The 27,478-nt window shown below is 47.2% G+C and overlaps 1 protein-coding gene across 1 annotated transcript; it reads right to left on the bottom strand.

Moving 5' to 3' along the window:
- Positions 1 to 1,058: 1,058 nt before the first annotated feature.
- Positions 1,059 to 8,861, bottom strand: LOC147984823 (uncharacterized). The gene is made up of 3 exons (XM_087543751.1): positions 8,382 to 8,861; positions 7,032 to 7,103; positions 1,059 to 5,392 (listed from the first exon to the last, which is right to left on the bottom strand). The coding sequence occupies exon 3, from the start codon at positions 4,009 to 4,011 to the stop codon at positions 3,052 to 3,054; it is 960 nt and encodes a 319-aa protein (XP_087399877.1). The 5' UTR covers positions 4,012 to 5,392; positions 7,032 to 7,103; positions 8,382 to 8,861; the 3' UTR covers positions 1,059 to 3,051.
- Positions 8,862 to 27,478: the final 18,617 nt, after the last annotated feature.

The raw sequence follows: 27,478 nt of genomic DNA, 5'->3' as shown, positions 1-27,478 counted from the left end.
ATATGTCGCAAGTTAGGCAATCTTCACAACATCCCATGTAATATAGATAATAAAAGGGGAGATAACATAGTTGGCTTACACTCGCCACGTCAATCAAGTACATAAATAACATTACATCATCCAAACACTCATGGCCCGACTACAGCACCAAAATAAAAGATAACCTAACAAGCGACACGGTCCCAATCACCCCCAACTGGGCACCACTACTGATCATCAGGAAAGGAAACATAGTAACGTTGAGAATCCTCGTCGAACTCCCACTTGAGCTCAAACGCGTCTCCTGGAGCGGAATCATCAGGTCCTGCATCTGGTGTAATAGTAATCTATGAGCCACAGGGACTCATCAATCTCGCACCCTCGCGATCAAGACTATTTAAGCTTATAGGTAAGGCAAGGTAAATATGAGTGGAGCTGCAGCAAGCGACTAGCAAATATGGTGGCTAACTTATTCGCAAAAGAGAGCGAGAAGAGGAGGCAAAGCGCGAGCGAGAAACTAGAGAGCAACCTGCGCAAACATTACTCCAACACCGTGTCCACTTCCCGGACTCCGCCGAGAAGAGGCCATCACGGTAACACACTCAGTTGGCTCATTTTAATTAAGTTAAGGTTAAAGTTGTCTACAACCGGACATTAACAAATTCCCATCTGCCCATAACCGCGGGCACGACTTTCGAAAGTTCAAATCCCTGCAGGGGAGTCCCAACTTAGCCCATGACAAGCTCTCACGGTCAACGAAGGAATAGACCTCCTCCCAAGACGTTCCGATCAGACTCGGTATCTCGGTTATTCAAGACACTTCGACAGGTTAAAACAAAACCAGCAACACCGCCCGAATGTGCCGACAAATCCCGATAGGAGCTGCACATATCTCTTTCTCAGGGCACACTCAGATTGTCTAAACTTCCGGTAGGCCAGCCCAGAGTTGCCCCTGGTAGCCACCGGCGGCTGACAGTTTGGACCAACACTCAGAGGAGCACTGGCCCGGGGGGGGGGGGTTAAATAAGATGACCCTTGAGTCTGCAGAACCCAAGGGAAAGAAAAGGCTAGGTGGAAAATGGTAAAACCAAGGTTGGGCATTGCTGGACAAGCTTTAATCAAGGCGAACTATCAAGGGGTTCCCATTATAACCCAACCGCGTAAGGAACGCAAAATCCGGGAACATAACACCGATATGACGGAAACTAGGGGGGCAAGAGTGGAACAAAACACTAGGCGCGAGGCCGAGGCTTCCACCCTTTACCAAGTATATAGATGCATTAAGATAACATAGCAATATAATGATATCCCAACAAGTAAATAAATGTCCCAACAAGGAACGGCCTTCCATCTTCACCTGCAACTAGCAACGCTATAAGAGGGGCTGAGCAAAGCGGCAACATAGCCAATCAACGGTTTGCTAGGACATGGAGGGTTAGAGGTTAGACATGGAAATTTGGGAGGCTTGAAAGCAAGTGGTAGGCATCGTAGCATTGGCATAGCAAAAGAGGGAGCAATCTAGCATAGCAAAGATAGTAGTGATTTCGAGGGTATGATCATCTTGCCTGCACAGTTGTCAGAGTTGACTGGATCCTCGAAAGCAAACTCAACGGGCTCCTCGTTAGCGAACTCGTCTCCCGGCTCTACCCAAACAAGACAAACAAACAACAAGGATACAATCAACCACGTGCAAGGACCAAACAAGATGATGCAAAGATGAGATGCTATGCGGGATGCATATGCAAGATATGATAGGAAAAGCAAGAACCTGGCCTCAACTTGGAAATCCAAGTGTACCACTGGAAAGATGAGATGAAATCGCTTGAAAATGACATAAAGAACGCCGGAATCGGAGTTACGGTTTGGAAATGGCAAGCGATTCAAATATGACACCGGTCTGCGATTTACAGCAAGTAGCCATCTAAATGCAATGAGATGAACATGCTACAGCACCCAAACAAGATAACAAAATACATGGCAGGGATGCATTCAAGATGCTTAACAAAAGTCTAGCACTGAGCTATGGCCAATTCATCCATTAACAGGTTCAAACAAGCATGGCAAAAATGCATATGGCAAACAGATCTCAGACTTGGTGAAATTAACACTTGTCTGGAATTTCAGACCAAGTAGCACTCTTCGGAGCAGCAAAACTACGTGCTACAGGACCTGAACAAGGCAAAGTAAAGCATGGCATGGAGCTACTCAAAGAGCTTAACAAAAGTCCCTTAGTGACCTTGAGCCAAAAAGGGATCAGAAAATACAATTGCAAGCATGTGAACATAGCAAAAACATAATCAGTTTTCAGACTTAGTGAAAACTGGCACATGCTGAACATAACTCAAGTAGGCATGTTTACGAGCTCGATGCACTCACTACGGTGCAAGTCATGACAAGATAAGCATACACCCATCAAGAACACACAAAATGCAAGCTAGAAATGGCAAGAACAATAACATAGCATGCACGGATCAACTACAACATCATCGGCAAAATTGCAAACAAGTTGACAATCTGCCCAGATTCACAAAGTAGCAAAAGTAGAGTTCGATTGACTCAAGCTAGGGTGCTCCATAAATGCAAACAAAGACATGGATGGATAGAGCACTACAATATTAACAAAACATCCTTACTGATCATCCTCAAAAGAGGCACGGATCACTAGGAAACAACATGAACATATGGCATCATGAGATAAACAGATCAAGGGCTTAGTGGAAAAGCTAAGTCCCTGAAAACAGAATTACCGAGTGCACCACTTTGCAAGCTTGTGCTAGTCACCACACACATCACAAAAATACATGGGTTGCACCTCTGGAAAGATGACAAAACCCTTAACGAAACATATGTAGAACTCATGGGCATATCATGCACACATTAATCATGGCAAAAATGACAAAAACCTAAATGGAATAGCAGATCTGACAATTATCTCAAGTAGCCCTCTTCTAACAGCATTTTGGGCATAAAGATGAACTCAAATTAAAATGATGCAATGGAATGAAATGATGTACTCTCTGAGATGAACATTTTGATATGCTATATGCATGAATCAAAGCTACGGATGCAAAGTTACGAGGCTAAGAACATGAGCATATGGACTAGAAAATTCCGGGGACTTGGAGAAAAAAAGGAACCACCAGATCTAGGGTTTCGGTGGCACGCAATCCGAGGCAAGCCCGGCGAGCTCCCTCGGCTCCGGCGAGCTTGACGGAGCGGCGGGGAGGCGAGGGGAAGGTTGCCCCGACCTCTCCCGGCCGGGTCCGGCAGCGGGGAGGCGAGGCGGCGCGGGGAGGCGGCTGCGGCAGGGCGGCGGAGCCGCGGTGGCGACCTGTGGCGGCGGGGCGATGGAGATCCGGCGACGGCGCGTGGTGGCGGCGGCGATGGCGCGCGGTGGTGGCGGCGAGGCGACCGCGGGCGGGCGCCCCCGTGCGGCGGCGGCGACAGGATGGGCCGCGGGGGCCCGGACCGGGCTCCGCGGGCCTCGGGCGGCGGCGGACTGGCGGCGATGACGTGGCAAGCCGCGGTTGGGCGAGGGGTCGACGGCGGACGTGTCCGGCCGGCGCGGAGGCGATTTTTTTTAGGGTTTCGGGGAGGGGATCCGAGATTTTCGAGGAGGACATATTTATAGGCATAGAGGGAGCTAGGAGAGTCCAAATGAGGTGCGGTTTTCGGCCACGCGATCGTGATCGAACGCTCTAGAAGATGGAGAAGGCTTAGGTGGGTTTTGGGCCAAATTGGAGGGATGTTGGGCTGCAACACACACGAGGCCTTTTCGGTCCCTCGGTTAACCGTTGGAGTATCAAACGAAGTCCAAATGATACGAAACTTGACAGGCGGTCTACCGGTAGTAAACCAAGGCCGCTTGGCAAGTCTCGGTCCAATCCGAAAATGTTTAATCCTCACACACGAAAGAAAGCTAGAAATGACCACCGGAGGAGAACGAAGCGCCGGAATGCAAAACAGACAACGGGGAAAATGCTCGAATGCATGAGATGAACACGTATGCAAATGCAATGCACATGATGACATGATATGAGATGCATGACAACGACAACAACACACGGAGACAAAGACCCAAACCCGAGAAAATAAAATAACTTAACACCGGAAACGGCAAGAGTTGGAGTACAAATTGGGAAAGTTACATCCGGGGTGTCACAAGCTCAAACCCGAGTCCAAGCTCATTTTGCTACCATTTTCGATCTCCTTGCTCAAAGCACCTCTCACAAAACTACTTTGGGGGATTGTTCCTTGGTATGTGACTCCTCCAATGGGCCAATTAGTTTTTGTTCTAGTGCTTTATTCATTGCATATTTTGCTGCTTAGGTGACCCTGTTCTTGAGCTTGCATGTCAAATTTATGTGGTGAAAAGTAGTTTTGATGCATGATATTGCCTCTAGGCACTTGTAGGAGTAGTTGCTATCAATATTGTGGAGTTTGGTTCACTTTTATTTTGAAGTTACTAAAATTTCAGAAATTTTCAGAAAAAGATGAAGAGATTTTTGAGGGGCTCATCGAGCCGAAGCTCAAAGGATAAGCAAAGTGAGGAGGATAAGAGGCCCAAATATAATCTCCCTCGCACCGCGGAAGTTCGGCCGTGTGAATGTCCTTGTGATAATTTCTTGAGAGCAGCCGGGATTTATGATGATTTCTATGAATTGGCTGAAAATGCAGGCCTCACCGCCTTCCTCCACGACCAACGCGAACAGTATCTCTTACTCACCAATATCTTTGTGCAAAACTTTCATTTCCATGCTAGGAGCTCACCACCTAAGGTGGAATTTTATTTATATGATGAGCATAAGGAGATGTCACTTCATGATTTTTGTCGGGTTTGTTTGATCCCTTTCTAGGGCAGCGTAGAGGAACCACATCGTGATGATGTTGATGGGTTTATTGATACCATTACTTTAGGGGAAACGAGGAAGGTTTCCGGTGCACGAATTACTAGCATACACTTTCCTATTCTACGTTACTTTGCTATATTTGCCAGTAGATGCTTAATTGGGCGCGAAAACTGTGGAAACCTGAGTGCCCCTGTGTGACGCCCTCGATTCAATCGTACACTAATCGTACACGCAAATGTGTACGATCAAGATCAAGGACTCACGGGAAGATATGACAACACAACTCTAGACACAAATTAAAATAATACAAGCTTTATATTACAAGCCAGGGGCCTCGAGGGCTCGAATACATAAGCTTGGATACACAAGAGTCAGCGGAAACAACATTATCTGAGTACAGACCTGAGTTAAACAAGTTTGCCTTAAGAAGGCTAGCACAAAAGCAGCATTGATCGAAAAGGCAAGGCCTCCTGCCTGGGAGCCTCCTAACTACTCCTGGTCGCCGACGGTCTCCACGTAGTAGTAGGCCTCGACGGTGGCATCTGGCTCCTGGGCGCCGACATCTGGTTGCATCAACCGGAAAGAACAAGAAGGGGGAAAAGGGGGGAGCAAAGCAACCGTGAGTACTCATCCAAAGTACTCGCAAGCAAGGATCTACACTACATATGCAACTTTTTCAAAAGAAGGCTGTATATGTGGACTCGGCTGCAGAAATGTCAGAATAAGAAGGGGGAGAAGCTAGTCCTATCGAAGACTAGCATCTTCTGAAAACCACCATCTTGCAGCAACAGGAGGGAGTAGAGTAGCATAAAGTAAAGTAGTAGTAGTAGTGTTATCAACCTCGGCCAGAGATCCTTTCTCGACTCCCTGCGAGAAAGCAATCCCAAAGCCATACTATCCAAGTGTCATCACAATCCAATTCTCATCACCATCCAGTTCTCATCACAAGTATCCAGTTCTAGTTGTATCGATCGGGATACAACTCCAAGTGTCCGTTACCATAGGACAGACTATCGATAGATGTTTTCTTCCCTCCAGGGTTGCACCAACTTACCCACCACGCTCGATTAACTTCGGCCGGACACACTTTCTTGGGTCATGCCCGGCCTCGGCCAAACAATACGCCGCAACCCAACCTAGGCTTAATAGAGAGGCTAGCACGCTGGACTAAACCTATGCCCCCAGGGGTCATGGGCCATCTCCCTGGGAACTCCTGCATGTTGCGAGGGCGGCCGGTGAGCAGACCTAGCTACCTCCCTAAAAAGGCAGGAGCTTACCAGTCCAACTCGGCGCGCGCCGCTCAGTCGCTGACGTCTATTAAGCTTCGGCTGATGCATACGACGCAGAACGCCCATACTATGCCCACGTGATGGTTAGTGCTATCAGGCCAGAGGCCCCTCAGATCAAATAATCCAAATCGTAGTGCATTAGGAACGAGCGGTAACAAGCAGAGACTCACGAAAGATGTGACCCCGTTGCCCCGTCTCGAGGACTTGCGGCAAGGGCTAGGAATGCCCGGCCACGCCTCATAATTATCTCGCGGGCACCCTCCTGGTCAACCCGTCTCCACATCACTCGCAATTAAGCTCGCGCAGGTACCCCTCAGGGCCGACCCATCTTTAGTAGCATGGTTCAGTGTAAAGTCATAGTAACCATAGTAACTGTGTGTCCAAACATCAAGGGGAAAACCCGAGGAATCACCCCCGATGGATTCCACTCAATGTAATCATCAAGGTGAACGTAAGAGGAACCACCCCCGAGGTTCACACTTGAGGGGTTGCACGACAGAGTCGTATCGGAAGTGGTTAAGGCAGAATCACCCTCGATGACCACGACCGAATAGCTACACTACAGGGTTAACATCAGAAGTGCTGTAGAGGTCTCACCCTCGGCACTCGATAGTAACCCAGTAGTGTCGAGCAATTAAGGGGAAAGTGATGTGCGGTGACGGGGCCTGGTCTTCAATCCCGTTGATCGGGTCTTCAATGATGAAGCAGGGGCAACAAGGACATGGTGGGGGTCACTGATGGATCACTAACCAACCTATACTAAGCAGTTTAGGATAAGAACGTAAGGTACAATGAGCAGGTTACAAAAGCAGGCTATGCATCAGAATAGGAGCAAACAATAACAATAGAAAAATCTAATGCAAGCATGAGAGAAAGGAATGGGCGATATCGGGATGATAAAAGGCGGGCTTGCCTGGTTGCTCTGGCAAGGAGGGGTTGTCATCGACGTAGTCGATCACAGCGGCATCGGCAGCCATCACGGGGTCTACCAAAGAGAAGAGGGGGAGAGAGACAGTAAATACAAAGCAAGCAAGAGCATAACATGACAACAGGCAGAGCTAGACGTGTTCTAATGTGGTGCTACACACTACCGGCGAATGGGGATAACATCCGGGAATGCTTTCCTGAAGTTTGGCATTTTCGGACAAACGAACCGGAGGGGGAAGGTTGCATGTTCGCTATGCTGGGGACGCGTGGCTGACAAACGGACTGCGTATACGGATTCGCCTCGTCGTTCTGAGCAACTTTCATGTATAAAACCTTTTCATCCAAGTTACGGATTATTGACTATGATTTTTCAAAGTTTTAAAATATTTTTCTACATTTTCTGGAATATATTAAATCGAAATTTAAACAGTGCAATTATTTTTAAAACGCAAAGATAGCCAGCCGTAGTCAATGACATGTAGGGCCTGGGTCAAAGTCAATAGTGCATGGTCAGTGGTTGACTCAGTCAACATTGACTAGTCAACATGGCCAAAGGGGCCCGCGTGTCATGGACTATTCTTTTAACCGATTTATTTATCTAGATAATTTAGTAGTGGGGGGGGGCACATATCAAATGCACATTTGACTAAGTAGTAAATAGACTAATCTAAACATTGGGCCACTACTTACCTAACACACACGCACACTAATTAAACTACACATGACCGACCAGGGCATAGCCGGCCACCATGGCTGGCACGCACGCACGCTTGTGTAGTGGCCATGCCCACGCCCAGGGGCGTGCACGGCAGCTGCTAGGCGAGCAGCAGACCAGGGCAGGGGATGCGGCGCGGGTGGCTGTGGCGCGGGGTAGGTAGCAACAGTGAGCAGCAGCAGCAGTAGAGGAGCAGCGAGCAGGCTGGGCGCAGCGGCAAGGCGTAGCAGCAGCAACACACAACATCAGGAGTAGCGAGCAGGAGCGGTAGCAGAGGCGCGGGACATTGGGCACACGCGGGAAGCAGCAGTTCCTAGCGGCAACAACAGTACGGGGCATTGGGCGGGCGCACGGACATGGCGCGGCCGGCCGGTGCAGTTAGCGAGCGGGAGTGGCGGCAAGCAAGTCGGTGAGGCCCAGGGGCGGAGCGCGGCTGGCCGGCGGAGCTGTAGGCAACGGACGGGAGGCGTCCGAGGCTTAATCGGCGGCTGCGGCACTGCAGCGCGAAGTAGGGGCGCGTACGCATGCACTGAGCTTCGGCCATGGTGGCCATCGGCTCGTATAGGCGACTACGACAACGGATCGAGACCGGGGTAAGGGGGATTCGTAGGAGGAGCTCACTGGGGAGGCGCAAGGGGGCCTGGTGACGGCTTAGTAGCTGCAGGCTTGCCGGAATCGCCGAGATTTGCCGGCGATCTGAGGAAGAAGAGGGCGACATCGAGGGCGATGCAGGGGCTCCCAACTCCAACACGCTGTTGCCGATGACGAGGGGGTCGATGGGGGGGCCGGTGGATGCGGTGGATTGCTGCGGGGTGCTCGGTGGCTATGCGGGCGGCGAACCCATGGCGACGACGACGATGATTTCCTCCAGATCGAGAAGAGGGGCAAGAGCGAATCTGAGAGGGAGAGGGAGATGGGGGATTTGGGGGCTAGAGTTTCGGGGAGGGAGGAGGGGTGTCAGGGTCTTGTAGAAGAGATGGGAGGCCGTGGATGGCCGGCACCTGGCCGAGGCGCCATGGATGGCCTCCACGATCCCCTGTTGTCTCCTGTAGCGGGAGGAAAAGGATGAGTGGGGGGGAGTTGGGATGCTGGGCCAGCAGGCCATCTGGGCGAAGTGCCCGGGGGGAGGGGAGGGGCCTTTCTCTTTTGTTTCTCTTTTGGTTGCTCCTTTGGTTTCTCCTTTGGTTTCTCCTTTTCCTTTTTTGTATCTAATTAGCTACTCATTTGTATTCAAATGAATTTAGTTGAATGTTAAACTTAACATATAATTCAGGCACAACATCGTAGTGTCGCATAAAAAGTTTCAGAGCCAAAGGAATTGTTCAAGCATTTTTAGAAATTGAAAAGGCCAATTAATATGTTGTTGGGCCACTTATATTTTCCTAGGGATTAAAGGGAGAGACAAATGATGTTGGTTGCCACATGATAATTAGCTAGTGAATATTTGCAACCCAACGAACATTTTTGTTTTACCGTTTGAAGGAAAGAATTTGACTTGTTTTGGAAGTTGAGTTTGATTCATGTTTGAACCAAAGTAAGATTAGCAACAGTAATTGTGATGACTCGGCACCATTAACATGGGATTACTGTAGCTTAATTATCTGGGCGTTACAAATCTCCTCCACTACAAGAAATCTCGTCCCGAGATTTAAGGGGTGGAGTAAGGGGAAAGACTCGGGAAGGACGAAGCTCAATCACAAGATAGGTACGTGGGGGCTATCTTAGTGAACGTGGCATAGAGGCATATATCGAGTTGAAATTCAAGAAAGTCATCGAGAGCAAAGTGAGGTGCAATAAGGAGCTCCAACCGGGTAGGCAATCGTTTGTTGCCTGAAACAAGGGGTGAAAGGGGTTCAGAGAAATGGTAATAAGTATTGCGTCTGATACCAGAATAGATCGCCACTCGAAAGGCGGCTTGGGATTTTCATATGAAGCCAAGCATGAGAAATAACCTTAGAAACTAGGGTGTACAGGAGAGTCAGGTTTCGATCTTGTGGAATTGTGGCTTATGGGCCCACCATGTGGGTTAAAAGCAGGAAGGCGCTAACATCTTGAGCGGTCATGATAGCAAGGCAGGTCAGAGGATAGCCTGTCAGTTATGTTGGCAACAAAGTTTGGCACCAAGGGCGTGGGACGAAGAGAACCATTTTCCTGCTCGTAAGTAGGCAAAGTTCTCGTCCATTGGTGGTTACCGGAATGTCATCAACAATAGTAACAGGGTCTTAGTGACAGAGTTGTACAGCGAGGTGCTTACTTAAGCAGGGATTTATCTCTGCTCAGACAAGTTAGATTACAAGAAAGGTGAAACAAAACAAGGGAAATGAAAATGTGATTATTATGATAATCAGACCAATGGAAAGGAAAGGTGTCTATACCCAAGTATTAGAGTATAACTTTCCCAAGGAAAGGAAGGGAATGATAGGGCTCCAAGTATTAAACCATTTAGACAAAGGGGTAAGGAATTTATGAGGTTTACCTATACAACGGTGTTTGGATAACTGACCAAGAACAGTTAGCATTGCGTTCCCAATGTTCTTGTAGATGATCGGAGTACCACACACATGCTTCGGGATAGTGTTGACATGGTCCTCAGGGAAAGGTCAGACTTTGGATACACAAAGGATCCATCGGAACATCTTATAAAATAAGTCATACAATTTAAGCAAGAAAAATATGATTTTGTGGCCAGCGGGCTCAGGAACAAATCATCGAGGGGCCAAGGATGGTATTCCTCATAATGAATTCGATTGATACCCTGGAACAACTCAGAATGTTGGTGATGATCACGACACATTTGTCGAGAGATTTCATGAAGATGTAATCGATCGGCGATGGCATCACGTCAAAGGAATGATGAAGTGAAAGGTTATTGGAACCATGGGTACAACACAAACTCAAAATCAAGCTTGTTGTTCAAGGCGAAATGATATGACGAGGAAGATCGACGTAGGCTTAGCTCATCATCGAATATTTTGCTCCGGGAAGAAGGACTAGGTAGCACAGTTAAAAGTTACCACAGTAAGGATATAGTCGATCAGGCTAGCAATGACTTGAAGGATTATTAAACTCGTAAGAAACAAAAATTACTTGGAGTTATAGAATCGGAGTGTGGAATCGATTCACTTATCGGCGTTCTCGAGTGACTAACAACTCAAAACCCGCGGAAATCTGAAATCGATGAGAAGCAATACCAGATGAAGACTCGTAGGAAGCAACACGGTTCTTTGTTATTCTCGAGATACCAGAGGGTAATACTCGGTCGAATATCAAAATAGAGATTGCGAAGATGTATTGATCTGCAGAAGACAAGTGCTTTAACTTGTCCGAGAAATGGATCTAAAGGGGAACAATCATGGTCAGAACCACGGTTGCAACGGACCAAACATAGATACTAGATGAACTTATAATAAGGGGATTATTATTATCACAAGAAGCTTCCATGATAAGTTCCACATCGGGTCCATGGGCATGAACACAAAGTTCAAGGTCGACTCCCACTTCTTCAATGCATAACCTTTCATTCACCTCTCATTTTCAAAGAATTTGTAGTGCGAAAGATTTATCTGGTGAAGCACCAGAAGAATATGACTCACATCTCTTTCGAGTTCACACGGATTAGGGAAGGCATAGGTTCAACCCGTAGGGGTATCTTAGGAACATATACCACTAATTTCAGGATTAAAATATACCAGCTCGAAAGCAGAGCATGGTTGACAAAGCAGATGATAGAATTTACCAAAGGCATTATATGTTAGGGCAAAACTCACAAGTTTAATGAATATGAAGGACATTGTCAGATAATAATCCAACCAAGGATATGGCGGTCCATAAAAGATCTGATGTGAGTATCGATACTCACCCAGAAGAAGAAAGAATGCAAAGGCATTGGGTTATAGATATAACTGGATAACCTCAAAGCTTGAATACAAAGGAATTACGACTTTCAAATAAGAAGATCTGAAGCAGAGGCTCTGATCAAAAGATAATTGAGTTGAATCGATACATATCGACAATAAATCAAGGTTTGATTTGACAAGAACAAGCTCATGTTTGGAGTGACGTCTGTGCCGGAAGGATGAATGCCAGGATCTGATTGAGGATTACGAGCATTCACGACATATTGGATCAAGGGACTCGAAACGATAGTGACAGAGGATGTCAACGAAGATTACTAGAAATATGGAATTAACCATAATGCAAGCAAACAAAAATTTCAACAACAATAGGCTGCTGAGGATTTTCGGAAGATCGAATGGTATTTCAAAGACTTCTGTGAAATACCTAAGCAATTGGGGATGAACAAATCCCCGATAATCGCGAGGAATTATTCGTACATGTATTCAGGCGGAAAAGGAGCTGCAACGTAGCAGGCACAATGGATTCTCGAAACAACGGAGAGTGTTAGGAGTAACTTGTAACAACAAGAGCAACTGGGAATGAAGGTACAATCGGCAAGGATGTTATCCATGGGGACTTATCGGTGGTAAGGAATTGCAAACGCGATGAGCATAAGTTATCGGGATAACATCGGAGAGTATCTTCGGAATCTTCTAGTGCAGCAGACGATCATCTGTAATAAGGGGCTCTCCGGGAGGAAGTAGTTACGAGATCCTAATGTTAGAGTTAGCAAAATCGTTTAACCCAAAGGGAAGAGAGATTAGAGCCCCAGAGTATAAACGAGGAGTAAAAGATCCTAATACCACCCAATGGCGACGTGGGCCTGTAAGCCACATAGCCTATGTTAGTAAAAGTTTTTTAGTGACTAGACTCAACTTTGACCAAGGAGTTGGAAAGGGGGCTACCTACAGGCAGTCGAATCTGATACCAACTTGTGACGCACACGATTCAATCGTACACTAATCATACACGCAAGTGTGTACGATCAAGATCAAGGACTCACGGGAAGATATCACAACACAACTCTAGACACAAATTAAAATAATACAAGCTTTATATTGCAAGCCAGTGGCCTCGAGGGCTCGAATACATAATCTTGGATACACAAGAGTCAGCGGAAGCAACATTATCTAAGTACAGACATGAGTTAAACAAGTTTGCCTTAAGAAGGCTAGCACAAAAGCAACATTGATCGAAAAGGCAAGGCCTCCTGCCCGGGAGACTCCTAAATACTCCTGGTCGCTGGCGGTCTCCTCGTAGTAGTGGGCCTCGACGGTGGCACTTGGCTTCTGGGCTCCCACATCTGGTTGCATCAACCGGAAAGAAGAAGAAGCGGGAAAAGGGGGGAGCAAAGCAACCGTGAGTACTCATCCAAAGTACTCGCAAGCAAGGATCTACACTACATATGCAACATTTTCAAAAGAAGGCTGTATATGTGGACTAGGCTGCAGAAATGTCAGAATAAGAGGGGGGAGAAGCTAGTCCTATCGAAGACTAGCATCTTCTGAAAACCACCATCTTGCAGCAACCGGAGGGAGTAGAGTAGCATAAAGTAAAGTAGTAGTAGTAGTGTTATCAACCTTGGCCAGAGATCCTTTCTTGACTCCCTGCGTGAAAGCAATCCCAGATCCATACTATCCAAGTGTCATCACAATCCAATTCTCATCACCATCCAGTTCTCATCACAAGTATCCAGTTCTAGTTGTATCGATCGAGATACAACTCCAAGTGACCGTTACCGTAGGACAGGCTATCGATAGATGTTTTCTTCCCTGCAGGGGTGCACCAACTTACCCACCACGCTCGATTAACTCCGGCCGGACACACTTTCCTGGGTCATGCCCGACCTCCGCCAAACAATACGCCGCAACCCGACCTAGGCTTAATAGAGAGGCTAGCACGCCGGACTAAACCTATGCCCCCAGGGGTCATGGGCCATCTCCCTGGGAACTCCTGCATTTTGCGAGGGCGGCCGGTGAGCAGACCTAGCTACCTCCCTAAAAAGGCAGGAGCTTACCGGTCCAACCTGGTGCGCGCCGCTCAGTCGCCGACGTCTATTAAGCTTCGGCTGATGCATACGACGCAGAATGCCCATACTATGCCCATGTGATGGTTAGTGCTATCAGGCCAGAGGCCCCTTGAATCAAATAACCAAATCATAGTGGATTAGGAACGCGCGGTAACAAGCAGAGACTCACGAAAGATGTGACCCCGTTGCCCCATCTCGAGGACTTGCGGCAAGGGCTAGGAATGCCCCGTCATGCCTCGTAATTATCTCGCGGGCACCCTCCAGGTCAACCCGTCTCCACATCACTCGCAATTAAGCTCGCGCGGGTACCCCTCAGGGCCGACCCGTCATTAGTAGCATGGTTCACTATAAAGTCATAATAACCATAGTAACTGTGTGTCCAAACATCAAGGGGAAAACCCGAGGAATCACCCCCGGTGGATTCCACTCGATGTAATCATCAAGGTGAACGTAAGAGGAACCACCCCCGAGGTTCACACTTGAGGGGTTGCACGACAGAGTCGTATCGGAAGTGGTTAAGGCGGAATCACCCTCGATGACCACGACCGAATAGCTACACTACAGGGCTAACATCAGAAGTGCTGTGGAGGTCTCACCCTCGGCACTCGATAGTAACCCAGTAGTGTCGAGCAATTAAGGGGAAAGTGATGTGCGCTGCCGGGGCCTGGTCTTCAATCCCGTTGACCGGGTCTTCAATGATGAAGCAGGGGCAACAAGGACATGGTGGGGGTCACTGATGGATCACTAACCAACCTATACTAAGTAGTTTAGGATAAGCATGTAAGGAACCATGAGCAGGTTACAAAAGCAGGCTATGCATCAGAATAGGAGCAAACAATAACAATAGCAAAATCTAATGGAAGCATGAGAGAAAGGAATGGGCGATATCGGGATGATAAAAGGCGGGCTTGCCTGGTTGCTCTGGCAAGGAGGGGTTGTCATCGACGTAGTCGATCACAGCGGCATCAGCAGCCATCACGGGGTCTACCAAAGAGAAGAGGGGGAGAGAGACAGTAAATACAAAGCAAGCAAGAGCATAACAGGACAACAGGCAGAGCTAGACGTGTTCTAACGTGATGCTACACGCTACTGCCGAAGGGGGATAACATCCGGGAATGCTTTCCCGAAGTTTGGCATTTTCAGACAGATGAACCGAAGGGGGAAGGTTGCATGTTCGCTATGTTGGGGACGCGTGGCTGACAAACGGACTGCGTATACGGATTCGCCTTGTCGTTCTGAGCAACTTTCATGTACAAAACTTTTTCATCCGAGTTACGAATTATTGACTATGATTTTTCAAAGTTTTAAAATATTTTTCTACATTTTCTGGAATATATTAAATCTAAATTTAAACAGTGCAATTATTTTTAAAACACAGAGATAGCCAGCCGTAGTCAATGACATGTGGGGCCTGGGTCAAAGTCAATAGTGCATGGTTAGTGGTTGACTTAGTCAACGTTGACTAGTCAACAAGGCCAAAGGGGCCAGCGTGTCATGGACTACTCTTTTAACCGATTTATTTATCTAGATAATTTAGTAGTGGGGGGGGGCACATGTCAAATGCACATTTGACTAAGTAGTAAATAGACTAATCTAAACACTGGGCCACTACTAACCTAACACACACGCACACTAATTAAACTACACAGGACCGGCCAGGGCATAGCTAGCCACCATGGCTGGCACGCACGCACGCTTGTGCGGTGGCCATGCCCACGCCCAGGGGCGAGCACGGCAGCTGCTAGGCGAGCAGCAGACGAGGCCAGTGGATGCGGCGCGGGTGGCTGTGGCGCGGGGTAGGTAGCAACAGTGAGCAGCAGCAACAGTAGAGGAGCAGCGAGCAGGCTGGGCACAGCAGCGAGGCGCAGCAGCAGCAACACACATCATCGGGAGTAGCGAGCAGCAGCGGTAGCAGAGGCGTGGGATGGCGGGCACACGCGGGAAGTAGCAGTTCCTAGCGGCAACAACAGTATGGGGCACGGGGCGGGCGCACGGACACGGCGCGGCCGACCGGTGCAGTTAGCGAGCGAGAGGGGCGGCAAGCAAGTCGGCGAGGCCCAGGGGCGGAGCGCGGCTGGCTGGCGGAGCTGTAGGCAACAGAGGGGAGGTGTCCGAGGCGTAACCAGCGGCTGCGGCACCGCAGCACGTAGTAGGGGCGCGTACGCATACACTGAGCTTCGGCCATGGCGGCCACCGGCTCGTATAGGCGACTACAACGATGGATCAAGACCGGGGTAAGGGGGATTCGGAGGAGGAGCTCACTGGGGAGGCGCAAGGGGGCCCGGTGATGGCTTAGTAGCTGCAGGCTTGCCGGAATCGCCGAGATTTGCCGGCTATCCGAGGAAGAAGAAGGCGACGTCGAGGGCGATGCAGGGGCTCCCAACTCCAACACGCTGTTGCCGATGACGAGGGAGTCGACGGCGGGGCCGGCGGATGCGGTGGATTGCTGCGGGGTGCTCGGTGGTTATGCGGGCGGCGAACCCATGGCGACGGCGACGACGATTTCCTCCAGATCGAGAAGAGGGGCAAGAGCGAATCTGAGAGGGAGAGGGAGATGGGGGATTTGGGGGCTAGGGTTTCAGGGAGGGAGGAGGGGCGTCGGGGTCTTGTAGAAGAGAGGGGAGGCCGTGGATGGCCGGCACCTGGCCTGGGCGCCATGGATGGCCTCCACGATCCCCTGTTGTCTCCTGTAGTGGGTGGAAAAGGATGAGTGGGGGGGGGGGAGTTGGGATGCTGGGCCAGCAGGCCATCTGGGCCAAGTGCTCGGGGGGAGGGGAGGGGCCTTTCTCTTTTGTTTCTCTTTTGGTTGCTCCATTGGTTTCTCCTTTGGTTTCTCCTTTTCCTTTTTTGTATCCAATTAGCTACTCATTTGTATTCAAATGAATTTAGTTGAATGTTAAACTTAACATATAATTCAGGCACAACATTGTAGTGTCGCATAAAAAGTTTCAGAGCCAAAGGAATTGTTCAAGCATTTTTAGAAATTGAGAAGGCCAATTAATATGTTGTTGGGCCACTTATATTTTCTTAGGGATTAAAGGGAGAGCCAAATGATGTTGGTTGCCACATGATAATTAGCTAGTGAATATTTGCAACCCAACGAACATTTTTGTTTTACCGTTTGAAGGAAAGAATTTGACTTGTTTTGGAAGTTGAATTTGATTCGTGTTTGAACCAAAGTAAGATTAGCAACAGTAATTGCGATGACTCGGCACCATTAACATGGGATTACTGTAGCTTAATTATCTGGGCGTTACAAATCTCCTCCACTACAAGAAATCTCGTCCCGAGATTTAAGGGGTGGAGTAAGGGGAAAGACTCGGGAAGGACGAAGCACAATCACAAGATAGGTACATGGGGGCAATCTTAGTGAACGTGGCATAGAGGCATCTATCGAGTTGAAATTCAAGAAAGTCATCGAGAGCAAAGTGAGGTGCAATAAGAAGCTCCAACCGGGTAGGCAATCGTTTGTTGCCTGAAACAAGGGGTGAAAGGGGTTCAGAGAAATGGTAATAAGTATTGTGTCTGATACCAAAATAGATTGCCACTCGAAAGGCGGCTCGGGATTTTCATATGAAGCCAAGCATGAGAAATAACCTTAGAAACTAGGGTGTACAAGAGAGTCAGGTTTCGATCTTGTGGAACTGTGGCTTATGGGCCACCATGTGGGTTAAAAGCAGGAAGGCGCTAACATCTTGGGCGGTCATGATAGCAAGGCATGTCAGAGGATAGCCTGTCAGTTATGTTGGCAACAAAGTTTGGTACCAAGGGCGTGGGACGAAGAGAACCATTTTCCTGCTCGTAAGTAGGCAAAGTTCTAGTCCATTGGTGGTTACCGGAATATCATCAACAATAGTAACAGGGTCTTACTGACAGAGTTGTACAGCGAGGTGCTTACTTAAGCAGGGATTTATCTCTGCTCAGACAAGTTAGATTACAAGAAAGGTGAAACAAAACAAGGGAAAGGAAAATGTGATTATTATGATAATCAGACCAATGGAAAGGAAAGGTGTTTATACCCAAGTATTAGAGTATAACTTTCCCAAGGAAAGGCAAGGAATGATAGGGCTCCAAGTATTAAACCATTTATACAAAGGGGTAAGGAATTTATGAGGTTTACCTATACAACGGTGTTTGGATAACTGACCAAGAACAGTTAGCATTGCGCTCCCAATGTTCTTGTAGATGATCGGAGTACCACACACATGCTTCGGGATAGTGTTGACATGGTCCTCAGGGAAAGGTCAGACTTTGGATACACAAAGGATCCATCGGAACATCTTATAAAATAAGTCATACAATTTAAGCAAGAAGAAGATGATTTTGTGGCCGGCGGGCTCAAGAACTAATCATCGAGGGGCCAAGGATGGTATTTCTCATCATGAATTCAATTGATACCCTGGAACAACTCAGAATGTTGGTGATGATCACGACACGTTTGTCGAGAGATTTCATGAAGATGTAATCGATCAGCGATGGCATCAAGTCAAAGGAATGATGAGGCGAAAGGTTATTGGAACCATGGGTACAACACAAACTCGAAATCAAGCTTGTTGTTCAAGGCGAAATGATATGACGAGGAAGATCGACGTAGGCTTAGCTCATCATCGAAAATTTTGCTCCGGGAAGAAGGACCAGGTAGCACAGTTAAAAGTTACCATGGTAAGGATATAGTCGATCAGGCTAGCAATGACTTGAAGGATTATTAAACTCGTAAGCAACAAAAATTACTTGGAGTTATTGAATCGGAGTGTGGAATCGATTCACTTATCGGCGTTCTCGAGTGACTAACAACTCAAAACCCACGGAAATCTGAAATCGATGAGAAGCAATACCAGATGAAGACTCGTAGGAATCAACACGGTTCTTTGTTATTCTCGAGATACCAGAGGGTAATACTCGGTCGAAGATCAAAATAGAGATTGCGAAGATGCATTGATCTGCAGAAGACAAGTGCTTTAACTTGTCCGAGAAATGGATCTAAAGGGGAACAATCATGGTCAGAACCACGGTTGCAAAGGACCAAACATAGATACCAGATGAACTTATAATAAGGGGATTATTATTATTATCACAAGAAGCTTCCATGATAAGTTCCACATCGGGTCCATGGGCATGAACACAAAGTTCAAGGTCGACTCCCACTTCTTCAATGCATAACCTTTCATTCACCTCTTGTTTTCGAAGAATTTGTAGTGCGAAAGATTTATCTGGTGAAGCACCAGAAGAATATGACTCACATCTCTTTCGAGTTCACACGGATTAGGGAAGGCATAGGTTCAACCCGTAGGGGTATCTTAGGAACATATACCACTAATTTCAGGATTAAAATATACTAGCTCGAAAGGAGAGCATGGTTGACAAAGCAGATGATAGAATTTACCAAAGGCATTATATGTCAGGGCAAAACTCACAAGTTTAATGAATATGAAGGACATTGTCAGATAATAATCCAACCAAGGATATGGCGGTCCATAAAAGATCTGATGTGAGTATTGATACTCACCTAGAAGAAGAAAGAATGCAAAGGCATTGGGTTATAGATATAACTGGATAACTTCAAAGCTTGAATACAAAGGAATTACGACTTTCAAATAAGAAGATCTGAAGCAGAGGCTCTGATCAAAAGATAATTGAGTTGAATCGATACATATCGACAATAAATGAAGGTTTGATTTGACAAGAACAAGCTCATGTTTGGAGTGATGTTTGAGCTGGAAGGATGAATGCCAGGATCTAATTGAGGATTATGAGTATTCGCGACATATTGGATCAAGGGACACGAAACGATAGTGACATAGGATGTCAACAAAGATTACTAGAAATATGGAATTAACCATAATGCAAGCAAACGAAAATTTCAACAACAATAGGCTGCTGAGGATTTTCGGAAGATTGAATGGTATTTTGAAGACTTTTGTGAAATACCTAAGCAATTGGGGATGAACGAATCCCCGATAATTGCGAGGAATTATTCGTACATGTATTCAGGCGGAAAAGGAGTTGCAACGTAGCAGGCACAATGGATTCTCGAAACAAAGGAGAGTGTTAGGAGTAACTTGTAACAACAAGAGCAACTGGGAATGAAGGTACAATCGGCAAGGATGTTATCCATGGGGACTTATCGGTGGTAAGGAATTGCAAACGTGATGAGCACAAGTTATCGGGATAACATCGGAGAGTATCTTCGGAATCTTCTGGTGCAGCAGACGATCATCTGTAATAAGGGGCTCTCCGGGAGGAAGTAGTTACGAGATCCTAATGTTAGAGTTAGTAAAATCGTTTAACCCAAAAGGAAGAGAGATTAGAGCCCTAGAGTATAAACGAGGAGTAAAAGATCCTAATACCACCCAATGGCGACGTGGGCCCGTAAGCCACAGAGCCAATGTTAGTAAAAGTTTTTTAGTGACTAGACTCAACTTGGGCCAAGGAGTTGGAAAGGGGGCTACCTACAGGCAGTCGACTCTGATACCAACTTGTGACACCCTTGATTCAATCGTACACTAATCATACATGCAAGTGTGTACGATCAAGATCAAGGACTCACGGGAAGATATCACAACACAACTCTAGACACAAATTAAAATAATACAAGCTTTATATTGCAAGCCAGGGGCCTCGAGGGCTCGAATACATAAGCTTGGATACACAAGAGTCAGCGGAAGCAACATTATCTGAGTACAGACATGAGTTAAACAAGTTTGCCTTAAGAAGGCTAGCACAAAAGCAACATTGATTGAAAAGGCAAGGCCTCCTACCTGGGAGACTCCTAAGTACTCTTGGTCGCCGGCGGTCTCCACGTAGTAGTGGGCCTCGACGGTGGCATCTGGCTCCTGGGCTCCGACATCTGGTTGCATCAACCAGAAAGAAGAAGAAGCGGGAAAAGGGGGGAGCAAAGCAACCGTGAGTACTCATCCAAAGTACTTGCAAGCAAGGATCTACACTACATATGCAACATTTTCAAAAGAAGGCTGTATATGTGGACTGGCTGCAGAAATGTCAGAATAAGAGGGGGGAGAAGCTAGTACTATCGAAGACTAGCATCTTCTGAAAACCACCATCTTGAAGCAACAGGAGGGAGTAGAGTAGCAAAAAGTAAAGTAGTAGTAGTAGTGTTATCAACCTCGGCCAGAGATCCTTTCTCGACTCCCTGCGAGAAAGCAATCCCAGAGCCATACTATCCAAGTGTCATCACAATCCAATTCTCATCACCATCCAGTTCTCATCACAAGTATCCAGTTCTAGTTGTATCGATCGGGATACAACTCCAAGTGTCCGTTACCATAGGACAGGCTATCGATAGATGTTTTCTTCCCTGCAGGGGTGCACCAACTTACCCACCACGCTCGATTAACTCCGGCCGGACACACTTTCCTGGGTATGCCCGTCCTCGGCCAAACAATACGCCACAACCCGACCTAGGCTTAATAGAGGGGCCAGCACGCCAAACTAAACCTATGCCCCCAGGGGTCATGGGCCATCTCCCCGGGAACTCCTGCACGTTGCGAGGGCGGCCGGTGAGAAGACCTAGCTACCTCCCTAAAAAGGCAGGAGCTTACCAGTCCAACCCGGCGCGCGCCGCTCAGTCGCTGACGTCTATTAAGCTTCGGTTGATGCATACGACGCAGAACGCCCATACTATGCCCACGTGATGGTTAGTGCTATCAGGCCAGAGGCCCCTCGGATAAAATATCCAAATCGTAGTGGATTAGGAACGCGCGGTAACAAGCAGAGATTCACGAAAGATGTGACCCCGTTGCCCCGTCTCGAGGACTTGCGGCAAGGGCTAGGAATGCCCGGCCACGCCTCGTAATTATCTCGCGGGCACCCTCCAGGTCAACCCGTCTCCACGTCACTCGCAATTAAGCTCGCGCGGGTACCCCTCAGGGCCGACCCGTCTTTAGTAGCATGGTTCAGTGTAAAGTCATAGTAACCATAGTAACTGTGTGTCCAAACATCAAGGGGAAAACCCGAGGAATCACCCCCGGTGGATTCCACTCGATGTAATCATCAAGGTGAACATAAGAGGAACCACCCCCGAGGTTCACACTTGAGGGGTTGCACAACAGAGTCGTGTCGGAAGTGGTTAAGGCGTAATCACCCTCGATGACCACGATCGAATGGCTACACTATAGGGTTAACATCAGAAGTGCTGTAGAGGTCTCACCCTCGGCACTCGATAGTAACCCAGTAGTGTCGAGCAATTAAGGGGAAAGTGATGTGCGGTGCTGGGGCCTGGTCTTCAATCCCGTTGATCAGGTCTTCAAAGATGAAGCAGGGGCAACAAGGACATGGTGGGGGTCACTGATGGATCACTAACCAACCTATGCTAAGCAGTTTAGGATAAGCAGGTAAGGTACAATGAGCAGGTTACAAAAGTAGGCTATGCATTAGAATAGGAGCAAACAATAACAATAGAAAAATCTAATGCAAGCATGAGAGAAAGGAATGGGCGATATCGGGATGATCAAAGGGGGGGCTTGCTTGGTTGCTCTGGCAAGGAGGGGTCGTCATCGACGTAGTCGATCACAGCGGCATCGACAGCCATCACGGGGTCTACCGAAGAGAAGAGGGGGAGAGAGACAGTAAATACAAAGCAAGCAAGAGCATAACAGGACAACAGGCAGAGCTAGACGCGTTCTAACGCGGTGCTACACGCTACCGGCGAAGGGGGATAACATCCGGGAATGCTTTCCCGAAGTTTGGCATTTTCGGACAGACGAACCGGAGGGGGAAGGTTGCATGTTCGCTATGCTAGGGACGCGTGGCTGACAAACGGAATGCGTATACGGATTCGCCTCGTCGTTCTGAGCAACTTTCATGTACAAAACTTTTTCATCCGATTTACTGATTATTGACTATGATTTTTCAAAGTTTTAAAATATTTTTCTACATTTTCTGGAATATATTAAATCGAAATTTAAATAGTGCAATTATTTTTAAAACGCAGAGATAGCCAGCCGTAGTCAATGACATGTGGGGCATGGGTCAAAGTCAATAGTGCATGGTCAGTGGTTGACTCAGTTAACATTGACTAGTCAACATGGCCAAAGGGGCCCGCGTGTCATGGACTACTCTTTTAACCGATTTATTTATCTAGATAATTTAGTAGTGGGGGGGGCACATGTCAAATGCACATTTGACTAAGTAGAAAATAGACTAATCTAAACACCGGGCCACTACTAACCTAACACACACGCACACTAATTAAACTACATAGGACCGGCCAGGGCATAGCCGGCCACCATGGCTGGCACGCATGCACGCTTGTGCGGTGGACATGCCCACGCCCAGGGGCGAGCACGGCAGCTGCTAGGCGAGCAGTAGACCAGGGCAGGGGATGCGGCGTGGGTGGCTGTGGTGCGGGGTAGGTAGCAACAGTGAGCAGCAGCAGTAGTAGAGGAGCAGCGAGCAGGCTGGGCGCAGCGGCGAGGCGCAGCAGTAGCAACACACAACATCATGAGTAGCAAGCAGCAGCGGTAGCAGAGGCGCGGGACGGCGGGCACACGCGAGAAGTAGCAGTTCCTAGCGGCAACAGCAGTACGGGGCACGGGGCGGGCGCACGGACACGGCGCGGCCGGCCGGTGCAGTTAGCAAGCGGGAGGGGCGGCAAGCAAGTCAGCGAGGCCCAGGGGCGGATCGCGGCTGGCCGGCGGAGCTGTAGGCAATGGAGAGGAGGCGTCCGAGGTGGAACCGGCGGCTGCGGCACTACAATGCGAAGTAGGGGCACGTACGCGTACACTGAGCTTCGGCCATGGCGGCCACCGGCTCGTACAGGCGACTACGAAGACGGATCGAGACCGGGGTAAGGGGGATTCGGAGGAGGAGCTCACTGGGGAGGTGCAAGGGGGCCCGGTGACGGCTTAGTAGCTGCAGGCTTGCCGGAATTGCCGAGATTTGCCGGCAATCTGAGGAAGAAGAGGGCGGCGTCGAGGGCGATGCAGGGGCTCCCAACTCCAACACGCTGTTGCCGATGACGAGGGAGTCGACGGCCGGGCCGGTGGATGCGGTGGATTGCTGCGGGGTGCTCGGTGGCTATGCGGGCGGCGAACCCATGGCGACGGCGACGACGATTTCCTCCAGATCGAGAAGAGGGGCAAGAGCGAATCTAAGAGGGAGAGGGAGATGGGGGATTTGGGGGCTAGGGTTTCGGGGAGGGAGGAGGGGCGTCGGGGTCTTGTAGAAGAGAGGGGAGGCCGTGGATGGCCGGCACCTGGCCGGGGCGCCATGGGTGGCCTCCATGATCCCCTGTTGTCTCCTGTAGCGGGAGGAGAAGGATGAGTGGGGGGGAGTTGGGGCCAGCAGGCCATCTGGGCCAAGTGCCCGGGGGGAGGGGAGGGGCCTTTCTCTTTTGTTTCTCTTTTGGTTGCTCCTTTGGTTTCTCCTTTTCCTTTTTTTGTATCTAATTAGCTACTCATTTGTATTCAAATGAATTTAGTTGAATGTTAAACTTAACATATAATTCAGGCACAACATTGTAGTGTCGCATAAAAAGTTTCAGAGCCAAAGGAATTGTTCAAGCATTTTTAGAAATTGAAAAGGCCAATTAATATGTTGTTGGGCCACTTATATTTTCCTAGGGATTAAAGGGAGAGCCAAATGATGTTGGTTGCCACATGATAATTAGCTAGTGAATATTTGCAACCCAACGAACATTTTTGTTTTACCGTTTGAAGGAAAGAATTTGACTTGTTTTGGAAGTTGAATTTGATTCGTGTTTGAACCAAAGTAAGATTAGCAATAGTAATTGCGATGACTCGGCACCATTAACATGGGATTACTGTAGCTTAATTATCTGGGCGTTACACCCTGATATTGTTATTTTGTGCCATGCCTTATTTCGTGAGGACATATTCAGTATGGGCGCTATTATTGCAAAGCGGTTAAATCTTAACCGTACTAAGGGCCCCGTCCTTGGAGGCATCTTTGCCTCGCTGCACATTTTAACATACCTATTAGGCATTATGAGAAAGACGAAAAATTGCTGCCTCCTGTTTATTTAGATTATAAGAGTATGGTAGCACATGATTTTATTGTTAAGAATAGGGAAAATGAGCTTAAGTACAAATTAATATTTGGTAAAAATCATCCTGAGACTATTACCTTGCCTGCTCCTTCCTTGTTTGATTTATCTGCAGGCAAGTACCTTGTTCCTTTGGAGGCTATTCACGCCTACCGGAACCCTACTTTAGCTACAGAGCCAGAGCCGGAACCACAATTTGATCCTCCATGACAGTCTGATTATCAGTGGGATCCGGAGGTGATTGCCAACCAGTGGCAATCCGAGGCTTCTTCACAGTAGGACCCCAACTATTACTTTGGATATCCGCCAGGCCAGCCGTGGCCATAGGCCAACTTAGGCCAAAAGCCTAAGCTTGGGGGAGTACACATTTCTCACCGACATTACATTCATGTTCACACACTCATTGCTAGTTGTGGGTGCTCATACTTTTTCATTGTATCATCCATGCTAGTTTATTTTCCCTTTTTATGCTTTCTTCTTGTGTGCTTAATAAACCTTAAGAAAAACAAAAAAAATTTAGTTGTAACTTTTAATTAGTTTACTTTCCATGCTTGTAGTAGTAATTAAAAAGAAAACCCAAAAAGATTTCTCGTTCTTCTTTTGCTTGTTGGGAGCTTTCCCGTGTAAATAGTTTTATTTCTTTTCTTTCCTTTGGGGGTCGATAGGAGAAGACCATAATTAAAATGTTAAAGTGGCTCTTATATGCATTATTATTGATCTAACAAAGAGCCCATATTACCTTCTCTTCTCTCTTGAATTGAATGCTTGCAGATTCCAGCTTAGTCCAATGCACGTGCACTATTGTTATTATCCACACTATTCGGTCGTGCAAGTAAAAGGCAATAATGATGACTATATGATGAACTTATTGATATGAGAAAAGCTGGTATGAACTCGACCTCTCTTGTTTTTGTAAATATGATTAGTTCATCGTTCCTGATTCAGCCTATTATGAATAAACATGTTTGCAATGACAATTAGAGATTATAGTTGCTTATGCCATGCTTAATTAGCTAGGAGCTTATAATGGTTTACCTTGTGTGCCAACATGCTATTAAAATGGTTGTGATGTGGTATGATAGGGTGATATCCTCTTTTGAATGATTCTAGTGGCTTGACTTGGCACATGTTCACGCATGTAGTTGAAACAAAATCAACATAGCCTCTACAATATTTATGTTCATGGTGCATTATATCCTAATCATGCTTGTATTCGGTGTTGATTAATTTTAATGCATGTTCATGACTATTGTCGCTCTCTAGCTGGTCGCTTCCCAGTCTTTTTCTAGCCTTCACTTGTACTAAACGGGAATACTGCTTGTGCATCCAATTCCATAAACCCCAAAGTTGTTCCACATGAGTCCACCATACCTACCTATATACGGTATCTACCTGCCGTTCCAAGTAAATTTGTATGTGCCAAACTCTAAACCTTCAAATAAATATCTTGTTTTGTATTCTCGAATAGCTCAAGTATCAACTAGGGCTGTCCGTATCTTCCATGTTAGGCGGGTTATTCTCAAGAGGAGTGGACTCCGCTCCTCACTCACGAGAAAGTGGCTGGTCACCGGGATGCCCAGTCCCATGCTTTATGCAAATCAAATCAAAATAATTGCAAACAAAACTCCCCTGGGACTCTTATTAGTTGGAGGCACTTGTTGTTTCGAGCAAGCCATGGATTGATGCTTGTTGGTGGAGGGGGAGTATAAACTTTACCATTCTGTTTGGGAACCGCCTATAATGTGTGTAGCATGGAAGATATCGCCATCTATTGGTTGTTATGTTGACAATGAAAGTATACCGCTCAAAATATTATTCATATCTATTTGAAAACCGAGCTCTCGCACCTCTACAAATCCCTGCTTCCCTCTGTGAAGGGCCTATCTATTTACTTTTATGTTGAGTCATCATCCTATTATTAAAAAGCACCAGTTGGAGAGCACCGCTGTCATTTGCATTCATTACTGTTAGTTTACATTGAGTATGACTTGACTTGATCTCTTTTACCATGAATTACAATGTCTAGTCGGTCCTTGATCTTTAAAAGTGCTCTGCATTTATGTTTTGCGGTCTCAGAAAGGGCTAGCGAGATACCATCTTGTTATATCATCTCATGATTGTTTTGAGAAAGTGTTGTCATCTGAGATTTATTATTATTGCTTGCTAGTTGATTATGCCATTGATATGAGTAAACATGAGACCTAAATGTTATTGTGAATATGGTTAGTTCATAATCTTTGCTGAAACCTTGAATGCTGGCTTTACATATTTACAACAATAAGAGAAAACAGAGTTTGTAAAAGTTTTTCTTTATCACTTTCAGTTTATCAACTGAATTGCTTGAGGACAAGCAAAGGTTTAAGCTTGGGGAGTTGATACGTCTCTGTCGTATCTACTTTTCCAAACACTTTTTCCCTTGTTTTGGACTCTAACTTGCATGATTTGAATAGAACTAACCCGGACTGATGCTGTTTTCAGCAGAGTTGCCATGGTGTTATTTTTGTGCAGAAATAAAAGTTCTCGGAATGACCTGAAAATCAGCGGAGCATTATTTTGGAATATATAATAAATATTGGAAGAAAGATCCACGTCAGGGGGCCTCCACCTGTCCACGAGGGTAGGGGGCGCGCCCCCTGCCTCATGGGCCCCCTGACGCTCCACCGACCTCAACCTGGACTCCATATATTCACTTTTGGGGAGAAAAAACCAAGAGAGAAGGATTCATCACATTTTACGATACGGAGCCGCCGCCAAGCCCTAAACTCTCTC

This window comes from Triticum urartu, chromosome 2A (genome assembly GCF_056163025.1).
Source record: "Triticum urartu cultivar PI428250 chromosome 2A, HENAU_Tu73, whole genome shotgun sequence".
Taxonomy (NCBI): domain Eukaryota; kingdom Viridiplantae; phylum Streptophyta; class Magnoliopsida; order Poales; family Poaceae; genus Triticum; species Triticum urartu.
Note: the sequence above shows the minus strand (reverse complement) of the source record. Positions and strands in the feature narration are given on the sequence as shown.